This window comes from Zingiber officinale, chromosome 2B, assembly GCF_018446385.1.
Source record: "Zingiber officinale cultivar Zhangliang chromosome 2B, Zo_v1.1, whole genome shotgun sequence".
In the NCBI taxonomy this organism is placed as follows: Eukaryota; Viridiplantae; Streptophyta; class Magnoliopsida; order Zingiberales; family Zingiberaceae; genus Zingiber; species Zingiber officinale.
Genome location: NC_055989.1, coordinates 69,499,273 through 69,514,524, shown reverse-complemented (window position 1 = coordinate 69,514,524; position 15,252 = coordinate 69,499,273). Strand labels below are relative to the sequence as shown.

Genomic DNA, 15,252 nt, shown 5'->3' with positions numbered 1-15,252 from the left:
TATAGTTGACTCTCTAAGAAATAACACACTGAGCTCAAATTAGATTAGCCAAGTGACCTTGTATGATGACTTGGTTAGCTGGAGATTGGGGTTGTTCAAGAAAGAATGGGTTGGATATCTATTGTATCATATACCATCAAAGGTAAATGGATATTTAAAAAAAAAGTTTGTGATATAGTACTTTAAAATATAAAGTGTGTGTAATTTAGAGGGTAGGATATCTATTGTCTAAAATAAAAGGTTTTTTTCATAGTTTAAAGTATTAGAAAAATAGGTTATCCCTTCTAGTCAATACTAATAAAGTATATTTGCAAAAAAGCACTTCTTTTGTTTCTTTTTAGGAAATAAGAACAACTAGAGATCCTTTTTCTTGAGCAATAAAGCTTTCTCATTTCCTTTTGACTAAACAAATAATAATTCGCAACCTTGGAGGAATACAAATTGTTGTCCCTGTTCTTTTAATTGGCAAATGTTTTGTTGGCCAAATCTGTTTTTCCACTTTATTTTTTTTTAAAGAGAAGTTGCGTCTTCGATAAGTGTACCATTTTAAAAAAAAAGTGTTTGTGAAAGGGACATACATACAGGGGCTTTATTGGATAGAGACTTCAATGGAATAATATATTTTAAACTCATTTTTCTTAATAATAGGGATGAAATTATAAATCTAATCTTCAGTTTCAAACCTCTCGGATTAGAGGTCAGATTGTCTGCCATCCCTGATCTCTCTTAGTCCTTCATATCCTGATTAAAATCTGATTAAAATTAATTGTGATATTTTTTGTGTGCTAATTTTGTTATTTAAATTATAATTTTGGATCGAATTAGATGATCACCGGCGGTGAAGAAATCACCTCTACTTCACACTATATAATTTAATTATCGTTAGTAGCTTTGACCGTTTGACTCGATATAAAATTATAATCTAGATGGAAAATAAATTTAGATAAATTATAATTAATTTTGATTAAATTTTAATCACGATTGAGCATATATATTATAGAAAAGATTATAAATTATGGACTAGAGGATCTGGATCCTTGAATTAATGCAATTAATCCAAATGAAATAAATAAATCAATATAAAAAGGATAATGGTAAAAAAAGATAAATTAATAATTGTTCAATTGGACTAAATTATTCTCTGTTCGTAAGTAAATAATAATAAGATAGTAAAAAAATTAATTAGATTTAAATTATTCAGTTATTTTCATAATTTAATATTATTTAAAAAGGATACATTTTTTTAAGAAATCAATTAGAATTTTTTATTAAGATCATTACAAAATTTATTATTTTATAAAAATAAGTTATGTTATTAATTTATAAAAAATATCATAAATTAATTATTTTAAGACGATTGTAAATAAAATGATGTTTATGAATAAACTTAGTATTTGATTCAATAAACTGTATTTATATCCATTCAATATTAAAAATATATATAAACTAAACAAGCTTGATCATTCAATCTTGAATAAATTAAGTTTCATAAATTAAAAAAACATTTAAGTATTTTACAATAATAATGTTAGTTAAGCTTAATAACTAATAAGACAATGAAGTTTGATAAGATTTTTAATAATTAATTTTAAATAAATTCGATAAAATAAATAAATAAATAAATAAACTTCAACATAACTACAACCCTAGTTATGTGTTTGAATAAACTAAACTTAAATAAATTTATTATTATTATTTTCTTTTCTTTTATAGTTTTTAAAATAACAAAAAATAAAAACGAAGAAAGAAAAAAAATATCAATAATCGTTTGAAATTATTGGTAATGAAGTCATTAAAGTCGTTTTAATGAACAGTACGATTGGCGTCCCTTTTACCGGATCCTCACCTGGTCACACGTTTCGTCCTCCGATTCGCGCATTACCCTGTCACGTGTCGCTATTGGGACATTCAATCTGCCGCCAGAGACGTGGAGTTGACGGGCGTTGCAGCGACACCGTTCAACCGCCGTTCCTTGGGGGCACGTGTCGTTTATTTATTGGTTTAATTAGTAAAAAAAACAAAGTTTTTTTAGTTAATGCGTCCAAATAAAGCACATTAAATAGCTTAATAATAACCAATCCGTGTGTTTCTAATGGAAATGAATTAATATTAACTTAATGATGATTAATAACCTATTTTAATTACATTTTGGCAAGGGAAAGCATAAAACTTAGCTACCTGTATTTTCCTTTCTCCTAATTAAATACTATTATTAGTAAAAAAGATACCTTAATTTGTTTTTTAAAAAATAACTTATCCTAATTTTCTTTATAAATTATTATTTGTTAGGTACATTTCTTCTCTTGGTTAGGAAGTAGTTTTAATAAAATAATAATAATATAAAGTAAAATAATCTTAATCAATATGGAAGGAGTTTTCATTAGTGTAAAGTATTTTTTAACGATATTATGATAGTTTTAACTATCATTAATATAATATTTTTAATTAATAATAGAGTAATTTTGATCATATTAAAATAATTTTTATTAATATTAAAGTAAGTATTTTTAGTAAAACACAAGATCAAATTTTGAATTCCAATAAAAATAAAGATTTTAAAAAATCTATTTTTGAATATAAAAATTATATTCTAGATTTATCCCATATATGACGTCTACATATTATTAAAAAAATATCATTCATTTGACTTTGTTCTCTTATTTTAATATAATTTCCCATTTAAAAAAATATTAATTTAATTATAGTTAATTACTCGCATGACCTCACAAATAAATTTGCGAAAAACAAAAAAAAAGTATTAATTTGTTTTTTTTATTTGCTTCGTTGAAAATTGGAACCATCTAATTAATTAATCCCCTTTTCTTTTATGAAATAAATCTATGTTCATAATTGCTCCCACGTGATATTCACGCGCGAGTCTGGTGAGGGCATAGTAGTCAATTCGAGTTCCAATATCAATAATACTCGTTAATTGGTGGATTCTTATTCGCTTCGCCACCACCACTGAAGTCTCCCTCCTTCGCCACCTTCTCGTCTTCCTCGCCCTCTCTCTCTCTCTCTCTCTCTCTCTCTCTCTCTTTCTCCCTCTCTCCATCCATCGCCGGCGATCCAGACCGACCGGACGGCGACGCATGTTTCTCTTTGCTGCATGATGCTTTCCTGCGCTGTTCACATCCGCTCCCTCTTCCGGTAAGCTCTTCTAGTTCGCCTCCGTTTCGTCTTCTCACCATGTGCGGCCAATCCCTTAGGTTTAATGTTTTCTTCCCATCTCAAATTGAAAAATAGGTTTGTTTGGTAAAGTAAGCGAACTTTTGGTCGGGAGAGTGGTTCCTTGGGTTTCCAAATGCTAAAACTACCCTCAAAATGTTATTTTCTTCCTTCTCCATGCGTTGTTTTTCTTGTTCGGAATTAGCTGTTTAATGGATTAGAGCGTGCTCGTCGCTTTTGCTGATGTTCGATTCATCTTGGCTTTGTTTTTAGGGGATCTTTGAGGCCGCGAAGCAGGCCTTTTCCAGTTCTTCGATGGTTGTCGCTGGTGTTTGGCGTTTTGATTGTGCTCGTGACATCATGTGTGGGCGCTTACAACTCCTGCGCGGATGATTCGGTGCGGGGTGCTTGCGTGGGGGCTGCTTCTTTCGGATTTCCTGCGACCCTAGTCGGTTTAGGGCCTCCAGAGGATGATAGCTGCCAGGACCCTGATTATGGAGCTCAGGTTGGCGCCACGATCTCGAAGTGGCGGCCTGGTGGCCTGGCGGCATTCAGATCATCTAACGGAAGAGTCGTTTCCTGTTCTTTGGTGGATTCCATGAGCGGGGTTGATGATTGGCTAAGTGCCGGAGGAAAGAGTAGCGACATGGTAGACTCCACGTCATGTATGGCGCCTCTTCTTGCTGATGTTTGGATGAGCACTTCAAGTGGGAATACCAGTGAGCTTCATGACCATTCTAAACATGTTGATTCAGGCCTTCATGATGGCTCTTCTATGGATGTGGAGATAATTCCTCATTCTTTGGATTGGGGAGAGAGAGCTTTGTATACACCTTCAATTGTTTCCTTGACTGTGAAGAATCCTCATAAAAATAGAGTTTTACATGTATTTGAAAGCTATAGTAGTAACCCTCAGTATTTTTCTCATGGTTTTCAAGAGCTGATAGTGGCACCTGGTGGGTCTACCTCTATTGCTTTTGTGTTCCTACCGAAATGGTTGGGTTCATCCTCAGCACATTTAGTTTTGCAGACAAGTTCTGGGGGTTTCATAATCAAAGCTAGAGGGATAGCTGTTGAATCCCCATACAAAATAGAGCCTTTAGTGGGCATTAGTGCTCCTAATAATAGAAAGTTGGTTTGGGACTTTTCTTTGCACAATCCTTTTAACGATGTGCTTTATGTTGAAGAAGTGAGCACATGGTTGTCCTTGCCTAGTCAGACAAATCAATCTCTACATTTTATTTGTCGTATGGATGAATCCCAGCAACTGTCAAGTGGGCTTGATTACCTTTTAGCTGACAAAGAATGGTTCAGACTGGAAAGTAATACATCAGAAATGAGATGGTTAGACATTAGGCCGAACAAGCAATGGGAAGTAGCTCCTAACAAGGCTGAGTCAGTTCTACTAATGCAATTGTGGCCTTATAATGAAGGAAAGGTTCTTGGAGGTACCTGTTTAAAGCTGCGCAATTCCAGACTAGATAAAACTGCCACAGTTGTTCTCCCCCTTGAGCTAGAAATCCACGGTAAGACGAATTATAGTGATGGAAGTGGTTTAATTACCTTAGATATTGAGGCTTTTGAGCCCCTCGATGTGATGGAGGCAGTTGTTATAATTTCGTTAACAAACCATGGAGCAGATCTACTTAGATTGGTTAGTATTGAGCTTACAGATGGTTTAGATCTGTTCACAGTCAGATACAAGGAAGGTTTTTTACTTTTTCCTGGGGCTGTTGCGAAAATAGGTTCGGTTAGTTACTCAAGAACCTTTTTGTCCATGGAGATTGAGCCTGAGATTCCCAGTGATTGTAAACTTTCAATAGCGACGAATAATTCTGACAGTTCTGTAATGGAAATTTCATGCCTTGACTTGATATATGCCAGTTCTTTTAGTGAACAAGGCTCTGGTATTGTTGCATCAAAAGCATCATATATTAGTTGGTCATCACAGAGTGAGGAGGAAAAACATACAAACTCAAGGACAGGATCCTTAAAAGGCATTGCTAATGCATCAGCTCCTGCTGAGGTAGTTTGGTTTTATATGTGTCACACCACTTCCTATATTAACAATACCTTCTATCTTTCTACACTATCTGGAAATAGTTCCCTTTTAAAGGACAATAATGTAGGCCAATGCATTGTGTTTCTTATAATATTTACAAAGATTACTTTTTTAAAGTTTTTTAATTTGATTGTGCCAGAATTGTACAATTTAATCCCAATCAATGCGAGCTTATGATTTCCTTATTATTCTTGTCATATCAAGGCTTGTTTGACAGTTTTATTGGCAATTATTTGGCATTTTTTAGGTTTCATTAGTTTGTGTCATATGCATTGACTGCTGAATTAATAAGAATCAGATAGCTTTGTTTGATACTTGAATTAAATAGACTTTATCTCATTCATATATGGACCAGTCAATAATTTCTGAAGAAATTCTTACCATATTTTGTGTAATGCTAGTTGTCATCTAGAATGTTCTAAGGCAACCAATGTAACATAACTATAACTAAAAATAAATCCAGGTGACCTTGAAACTACTACCGATTGTATAGTTTTACATAGAGTTCAACAGTGGAGGATGATCCATGTGGTCAATTCCAAAAATTTAGGACACAATGTTTTTGTTTTTTTTGCTTTCTCTTCTTTGAAGCATTGCCACCAGTGAAAGAAAAAGATGGTTGAATTTGGCAACAGTGTAATGTGACACTTGATTTTTGCCTGTTCAAACTTCATCTCTCTGATTGATGCTATAATTCTCTTTCTCTCAACAATACAATGTGCGTGTCTCTCTACTTTCTCTATTAACTTTTTCTTTATGTATCACCTTCCATTGCATCAAAACATCTGTCTGATTCAGTTCAAATTGAACTGATATAGTTTAGAACAGGTGATTTACAATTTGGAATATAATGTTGATCTGACGAGTTATTATAAAATAACACAGTGATTTAGGGTTAAAAGTTCATCCATGTTTTGTATTTGATGGAGCGTCCTCTCGCCTGCAGACTTCACATTCTCACAATTTGTTGGCAATGGCTCATCGGCGATATCTTCTTCCTTAATAGATGTCTCCCTTAGGCAAGCTTCATGTGGCTGAGTGTTGTCGTCACAACTTCAACCTACATATCTGAAGGTCAACCATTGGACACCATTGACTCTAGCCTACTTCGTCGGAGACTACTACTTCACCAACTTCTTCATCTACCATCAGGCATTCCTCAGCAGTCGATCATCTTCTTCGCACATCTTCAGCAGCCCTACTGCACTTCCTCACTCTAGGGACCTATGCATTCAACCAGACACCTTTGGTGGATTATCAACTCAGTGCACATCCTCATTCCTATATCCAGCTTCTCCCTTAAGTCCTCAACATAACCAAAACACCAGAAAATCCCAGCTTTCAGCATCTAGATTACTACAATAAAATCCAGATTCTAACATTCAAATTCCATTACTATCTAGGCAGGCTTTAGGCTATTATTATATTTAGATAAATATTGCTATTAGACTTAGGAGAAAAATTAACATTTTGTGTGTACAAGAGACAAAATGGGTTGGCAAGAAGGCAAAGTTGATAGAGAACTCGAGTTTTAAGTTATGGTACATAGGAAATAGTAAAGTAAAAAATAGAGTGGGTATTGTTGTAGATAGTTCATTAAAGGATGAAGTTGTAGGAGTAGTTAGAAAAGGAAATAAAATTATAGCCTTTAAAATAATAGTGGCGAAAGAAACTATTAACATAATTAGCGCATATGCATTGCAAGTAGGATTAGATGAAGCTACCAAATCAAGGTTTTGAAACAACTTAGATGAAATATTACAAAACATTTCGCCAAATGAGATGATTTTCATAGGAGGTGATCTAAATGGGCATGTTGAAAAATGAGGAATATGAGAGGGTACATATGAGTGATGGGTTTGGAACGAGAAACGAGGATGGAAAAATTATATTAGATTTTGCGATAGCATATGATTTTATATTAGCTAATACGTTTTTTAAGAAAAGAGAAGAACACTTAGTCACGTTCAAAAGTGAGAATAATAAATCACAATTGACTTTCTTATAGTTAGGATTTTTTATAATTAGGAAGAAGGATAGAAAGATTTGTAAAGATTGCAAAGTCATTCATGGAGAAAACTCAACTACCCAACATAGGTTAGTAGTGTTGGATATATGCCTCAAATATAGTATCAATAGAAAGAAAATATATATGACTCCTAGAATTAAGTAGTGGAAGTTGAAGCATGGGAAGCAAAATATATTTAAGGAGAAAGTAGGAGTACAAGCATTAGGTGAAATATACTGTGACTCTAATACGACATGAGATAAGATGGTATTAAAGTTAAAAATAGTAGCTGCGAGTGTACTCGGTGAGTCAAAAGGACATGCACCATTAAGTAAAGAATCTTGATGGTGGAATGAGAAAGTACAAGAGAAAGTGAAGGAAAAAATGAATAGCTTATAAGGAATTATATATTTATAAGAACAAGGAAAACTTAAAAAAATATACAATAGCAAAGAAAAAAGTTAACAAAGTAGTGAATGAAGCAAAGAATGAAACTTTTGAACGGTTATATAAAAAATTGGATACAAAAGAAGGGGAAAGAGACATTTATAGAATAACTAGAGTGAGAGAAAGGAATCTTATCCAAATAAAATTTATTAAAGATGAATGTAATAGGGTACTAGTAAACGATGAAGAAATAAAAGAACGGTGGAAGAAGTATTTTCATCTTTTTAATGGAGGTTTAGGTGATCAACTTAACTTAGGTAATTTAAGTAAATCAAATGAGCATAGAAATTAAAATTTTTATCGTAGAATTCAAACTTCAGATGTAAAACAAACTTTAAATGGGAATATGGGATTCACAATGGAAAAACCGTTAGACCAGATGATATTCTGATAGAGGTATGGAAGTGGCTAGGGAAACAATGTATTGAATGACTTATAAAATTATTTAACATGATATTGAAAATGAAAAAAATGTTTGATCAATGGAGGATTAGTACTCTAGTTCTCTTATATAAGAACAAGGGAGACGTACAAAATTGTACAAACTATAGGGGTATTAGATTAATAAGTCATACCATGAAACTTTGGAAAAAAGTAATAGAAAAAAGATTAAGGAAGGAGACCACGGTGACCGAAAATCAATTTGCGTTCATGCCTTGAAGGTCGACAATAGAATCTATACATCTTCTTAAATAATTAATTGAAAAATATCGGGAGCAAAAATAAGATCTGCACATGATATTCCTTGACTTAGAAAAAACTTATGATAGAGTCCTAAAAGAAATTATATGGAGAATTATAGAAAAGAGAGGTGTTAGCGTAACATATATTGAACTAATTAAAGATATGTACGAGGATGTAAGAGTAAAGATTTCAGATGGAGTAACTGAAGTATTTTTAATAAATATAGGATTACGTCAAGGATCAACTCTAAGTCCCTATCTTTTTATATTAATTATGCACGAACTTACTGCACACATTTAAGACATAGTATCTTGGTGCATATTGTTTGCAAATGATATTGTTTGGATAGATGAAACACGTGAATGAGTAAATGCTAAACTAGAATTTTAGCAGGAAATACTAGAAGGAAAATGTTTTATGTTTAGTAGAATAAAAACAGAATATATGGAATTTAAGTTTAGCAATATTAGACGTAATGAGATAATTGTTAAGATAGGAGATGACGAGTTATTGGGAACCGAGAGCTTTAAATATTTAGGATCATTTTAGCAAAATGATGGAGGGATTGAAAGAAATGTTTTACATAGAATATAAGCAGGATGGTTAAAATGGAAGAAAGCGTAAAGTATCTCTTAAACTTAAAGGAAAGTTCTATAAAACTGCAGATAAACCTGTTATGTTATATAGAGCTGAATGTTGGGCTATGACTCAAGAACATGAGCAAAAGATGAGAGTTATAGAGATGAGGATGTTAAGGTGGATGTGTGGACATACGAGGATGGACATAATAAGAAATGAGAGCATTAAAGAGACAATCGGAGTTGCATCTCTTGAGGGAAAACTCCAAGAGACATGCTTAAGATGGTACGGGCATGTAATGACCAATAAATGCTCCAGTTAGACGATGTGAAATATGACACACACACATATCAAACGAGGAAAAGGAAGATAAAAAAAAAGACTTGGTTAGTAACAATAAGATAAGATAAAATTTATTTAAGTATAAATGATGATATAGTAGGAGATAGAGCTCAATGGCGTAAAATGATCCATACAGCCGGCCTCACCTAGTGTGATAAGACTTGGTTGTTGTTGTATTGCTGTTAGATTTGACTCATTTTCACGAATAATTATGTTTACTTCCACATACTTCATTTTCATATTTCATTTTTTATAACACATTTTTTTTCTATTTTTGGCAATATGCTATTGTGTTTTATTAATTTGTTAATCATATTACGGTGTTAAATATGATATTTCTACAAATTTTAGTAGGTTGATTTTTTTACATATTTTTTTTAATGATTAACATGAATCTTACAATTCATGATTCCCGAAATCACTAAATGATTCATGATACAAACCTTGATTCATTAACCTTGTCACATTTGATACCCCTTATTTCTATGGTATCCTACTCTCTGTTTCAGTTTTGATACTCGGTACTTTCTGATAAATGACGTGATTGTCTGTTCTAGCAAAAAGATTCCTTTGAATTAACACTTAGATGCTCTGGATAATGGACATTCATATTTGTTGGTTGGAGGACATTCATATTGATCACACCGTAGTTGGAACAATCCCTTAGTTCCTGTGGAAAACCATTACATATCCATTATTTTACCATTAAAGTAGAATTTCTATTCTGTATAAGATCTATACATTTGAACTACCACCCTCTTAAAATTTCATCATAGTTACAGTGCTGCTTCATTGCACTGTTAAAATCCATCATAGCAATGATGCCTTACCTTTGTTGCACTAAAATTTTTTAATTATAGTTTGCAGAATTATGAACCACATTACTAGTAATAATTATGTATTTGTATTCATATTCTGAAGCCCATATAACTATAAGTGGTGGTAATGAAAATCTGATCAAATTTCCATCATATAGGCTATTGCATTGCAGAGGAGGGTCTGTGCTATTTGATGGATCCAGTTCTTTACTCAATGTCTATGTTAGACTTTGGAACAATGGAAATTTAAACTCAAACACTGAAGTTACTTTAAGATCCAGTAAATTGGCGGCATATTTAGCTATGCAATCTTCTTGTATTTTCCTCTTTGTTTTTCTTGTATTTTCTTGCATTTCAATTATGTTGTGTTTTCTACGTGCAGTCAAAGTTATTGAAAACATTTGAAGTGGATGAGCTAATACTTAGCAATTGGATATCTCATGGTGCTGGAACTGACACTTCTGTCCTTGAAGAATGCAAAATGTTCTTTCCTGTGGTCCTAGTTGGAACACATTTCTTTAAGTGGATCTCTGTACACAATCCTAGCCAACAGCCTGTTGTAATGCAGCTTATACTGAACTCAGCAGAGGTGATTGATCATTGCAAAACTGATGAACCATATGAGTATACCTTCTCTAGTAGGTTTACCGAGATCAACTTTCCAAAGTCAAGAATTGGATTCTCCCTATCAGATTCAGCAGTGACAGAGGCCTTGCTTCATCCTTCTCAAACTGTGATGTTTGGGCCAATTATCTTTCGACCTGCAAATCGATGTATGTGGCGAAGCTCAGGTTTGATACGGAATAATCTTTCTGGTGTGGAATGGTTTCCTATTCAAGCATTCGGAGGGTCATATTCTCTCACCCTTCTGGAGGATGGTGAACCTGTCTGGAAGCTTGAATTTGACAATCATTTACCACTAAACATGTCATCTGCAAATTTTATAACAAGCCTCAAAAACACCAGTTCCTTATGCAGCTATCGAATTTCCAAGGAGATATATGTCAAAAATATTGGTGATCTTCTTCTTCAGGTGAAGAAACTTAGTATCTCAGGAACTGAATGTAGTTTGGATGGGTTTACCATTCATGAATGTGAACATTTTACTCTGGAACCAGGGGAATCAGTAAGGCTTGTAATTTCATACAATGCTGATTTCTCTACGCATGTTGTTCAGAGGGATCTTGAGCTAGCATTAAGTACTGGCATCTTTGTAATACCTATGAAAGCAAGCCTTCCATTTGATATGTTCAGCCAGTGTAGGCAAACACTTATCCAACCACTGCAATGGAAACTCTCTCTTTTTATATTTGCTTCTGTTTCTGCCCTTGTGATATTGTTGGCAAGTAAAAAACCACACTCCTTTTTCGTGGCTACTGAAGATTGTTATGAGAATTCTGATCGAACAGTGAGTAAGGCTGGAAAAAATTGCAGTCATCATAATGCAAAACTCTCCAGGTTGGTTTCTTTAGTCATTTCATTTCTTTTTTGTTATAATAGAATGATCCTGATTAGTACTTGATTTATAGCTTTTGTTTTCACATTTGGTAATGCAGGTCATCTAGCGAAGGTGAGAACTCTAAGGTTAAATTTGTGGACAGATATCGTGTTTGTGAAAATGTTACGCTTAACCACCCCAGAATGATACAAGGGAAGCAAGATTTTAATTATCAAAAAGAAGTCCCAATCTCGTGTCCAACTAACCATGTCAAAAGTCTTGATCAATTCAGTATGATAGAAACTCCACAACGCGGTAGTCTGACTATTAAAGTTATTAGGGAGAAAGGAAGAAGAAGAAAGAGAAGAGCTACTGGAGCTGGATTAGCAGCGCAACTTGAAGTTTCTAGCAGTCAGAGTGGGAACTCCACGTCATCGTCACCTGTATCCTCGAATGCTTCTACTCCAAAGAAAGCATGGTCTGTTTCTCCACGAAGTGATCTTCCATATACTGGTTTATCTTTGGAACAAAGGCACTATAAGATGCATGATTCAGAAATTACTATACCGGGGAGAGTATTGGAATCTGATAAGCAATGCAAAATGGTCGGTGTAGTGCCTACTCAAAGGCAGTCTCCTGCAAATCCGAAATCGCCTAGACACCCAGCTGCACCTAATGTGAATTTTCCAGAATATGGTTTCACTCGTCACCATATTGGTTCTTCAAGTGTTTTAGCCCCATGTTCACCAATTGCACCTCCTGCTCGTGCTCCAGGACAGAATAGCAAGGATAAATGCATGAAAGAGGAGGAAAGTCATGGGATCAAAAAAGAACATACTTATGACATATGGGGAAATCATTTATCAGATAATTTCTTGGTTAGGCGAAAGGAGTTAGCTATCAATGCTGATGCTTCGGAAGATGACTCACAAAGTTTCTTCGCAAGTGATCCTCAGTCCCTAGTGATGATGTCATCAGCATGGTCTGTTTCTCCTGGGCAAAGTTTGCCCTCTGATAATGTAACCTATCACGTTCCAATGAATTAGAAACTTTTCCCTACATCTAATTCTCACCTAAATATTAGATTGTCATACTAACTTTGCCAAGCATAGACTATGCCTAGCAAAATGCACTTCTGTTGTCTATGCTAAACCAAGGTAGGTTGACAGCTTACTACATAGCATACTGAAAAGCAGTACTGCCTCTAGCATAATCAAAAGTTTATGATAAAATTTTAGGATGAAAAGATTATAGCTGCAAATATTAATCAGGTACAAATTTTCATGTTCTCTTCCCAGCAATTAATCCCATGTTGCATGATTCCTATTCAATATAAATGTCATATATGTGCATCCTATATCTTTAATATCACATTAAAATGATTGTGTCCATGAGAATACGAGAAGATCTTTTGCATGTAATTTGAGAACATGGAATCATGCATATTCACATTACATGACTACAATGATATAATTGTAAGAACCTATAATTTGGTCTGTTATAATATTCATTTATCTACTATTTAGATATATACCAGAAATTGTTTCAGAGTTATTTGTGTTTATTAAAATTGTTTTAAGGAGAATATTGAGTAAATAAATAGTCAACTAGGCAGTCAGCTTGTTAATGGGATAAAGTTAGGACATTACTGTAATTTTGATATGTTATCAATCTGTGATTGCTTACTTTCTTAATTACCCCCAATTTGACTGACATTATTAGAATAATAATCTAATTGTTTTGAAATGTGAGAGGTATAACTCATATTTATAAATGAAATTGTGGGGGCTTTGTTATGAGATTGAGTCTGCTTGTTAATGGGATAAAGTTAGGACATTTCTGTAATTTTGATATGTTATCAATCTGTGATTGCTTACTTTCTTAATTACCCGACTGACATTATTAGAATAATAATCTAATTGTTTTGAAATGTGAGAGGTATAACTCGTATTTATAAATGAAATTGTGGGGGCTTTGTTATGAGATTGAAACAATTACATGTGTTTTTTGTTTCCTGCATATACTTTATTATTATTATCTTATAATATATATATGCTTATTTTGCATGGTATTTTGTTATTGTTTAGTTGACTTTATTAATTTTTATTTGTCTAAGGTTATTGTATAAATAACATTAGATAAATTTGTGTTTTTTTTAATAAAAATGAGCATTTGTACATTTGTATATTTTGCGTAATATGAATTGCTTGCACACACAGTAAGTATTTCTCTTAGCATGTTTTTATAATTCTGCTTAATACAAATTGCTTTATAATGTACTCTAATGGGAGTTGGGTTCAGAAATTCCGTAGTTTAATATTTGATTCATTTTATTCCTCCTAATAAGACCTTTTGTACTAATAAGCATATATCAAACTCTTATTTTAGATAAAAAGAATATGTATACTTTATTGAACAGTGAGGTATATTTATATACAAACTAGGAATTTATATTAGGAAAAAATCTCTCTTAGGAAATTATAATTAGGTTAATTGACAACTTGCTAATTGATATATATATATATATATAGTGTGGTGATACCCTGCACACCCGTTCGTGGGCCACTATTGGGCGACTCTCACTGAGTTCGGGCTCCTAGACTCGCCCGGACGCCCCGAGTGGTCGAAATTTACTCGGGGCGCCTGAGAGTCGCCCATGAACGGGGTATGCAGGGTTAGGGCTATAAATGAACTAAGCATTCGTAAACAGACTTGATGTTCGACTTGATAAGAGCTTATTTATGTTCGTTCAATATACACAAGATTAATTAAACAAATAAGCTTGAGCTCTCGTTTGGTTCATAAAAAATAAACCAAGTCAAGCTTGAATAATTATTTCAAAAGTTTGGTTCATTTTAAGCTCGGCTCGGATCGGTTGCCTTATCAAGCAAGTTTAAACACCTCAAAACTCAGCTCGTTTACAACCCTATGTAGGGTATCACCACTATATATATATATATATATATATATATATATATATATATATATATGATACTCCCCCCAAGTTGGAGCATAGATATTAATCATGTCCAATTTGTTACAAAGATAATCAACCTGAACCCCATTTAAAGTTTTTATGAAGATGTCCCCTAGTTCTCTCGTCTTCACATATGTTGTAGAGATCAAGCTTAGAATTTTCTCACGAACAAAATGACAATCAATTTCAATGTACTTAGTTCGCTCATGAAACACAGGATTCGATACAATATGAAGAGTAGCTTGGTTATCACATCATAGTTTTGCTGGTACTGAAATTTTAAATCCCACTTAAGTTAAGAGCTGATATATCCACATTATCTCACACATATACTGTGCCATAGCCCTATATTCTGACTTGCACTAGATCGTGACAATGTTTTGTTTCTTACTCTTCCATGAGTCTAAATTTCCTCCGATAAAGATACAATAATCTGAAATAGATCTATCCATTTTGGAACCTGCCCAATCTGCATCTGAAAAATATTCAATATGAGTGTGCCCATGATTTGCATATATCCCATCCGGGTGCTCCTCTCAAGTAACATAAAATTTGCTCTAACGTTGTCCAATGATGAATTATTGGAGATGACATAAACAACATTAACCGAATATGCAATATCTGGACGAGTCATGGTAAGGTAATTCAATTTCCCAGCCAACCTTTGATATCTCTCAGGATGTTCAAATATTTTCCCATATCCTATGAGGTGCATGTTTTGAAGGCTTT

At 33.5% G+C, this 15,252-nt stretch overlaps 1 protein-coding gene across 1 annotated transcript; it reads left to right on the top strand.

The window, feature by feature from the left end:
• Positions 1–2,960: 2,960 nt before the first annotated feature.
• Positions 2,961–12,607, top strand: LOC122045817. The gene is made up of 4 exons (XM_042606189.1): positions 2,961–3,150; positions 3,442–5,194; positions 10,491–11,566; positions 11,665–12,607. Exons 1-4 carry the CDS (start codon positions 3,110–3,112, stop codon positions 12,590–12,592), a joined length of 3,798 nt encoding a protein of 1,265 aa, XP_042462123.1. The 5' UTR covers positions 2,961–3,109; the 3' UTR covers positions 12,593–12,607.
• The last annotated feature ends 2,645 nt before the right edge of the window (positions 12,608–15,252 follow it).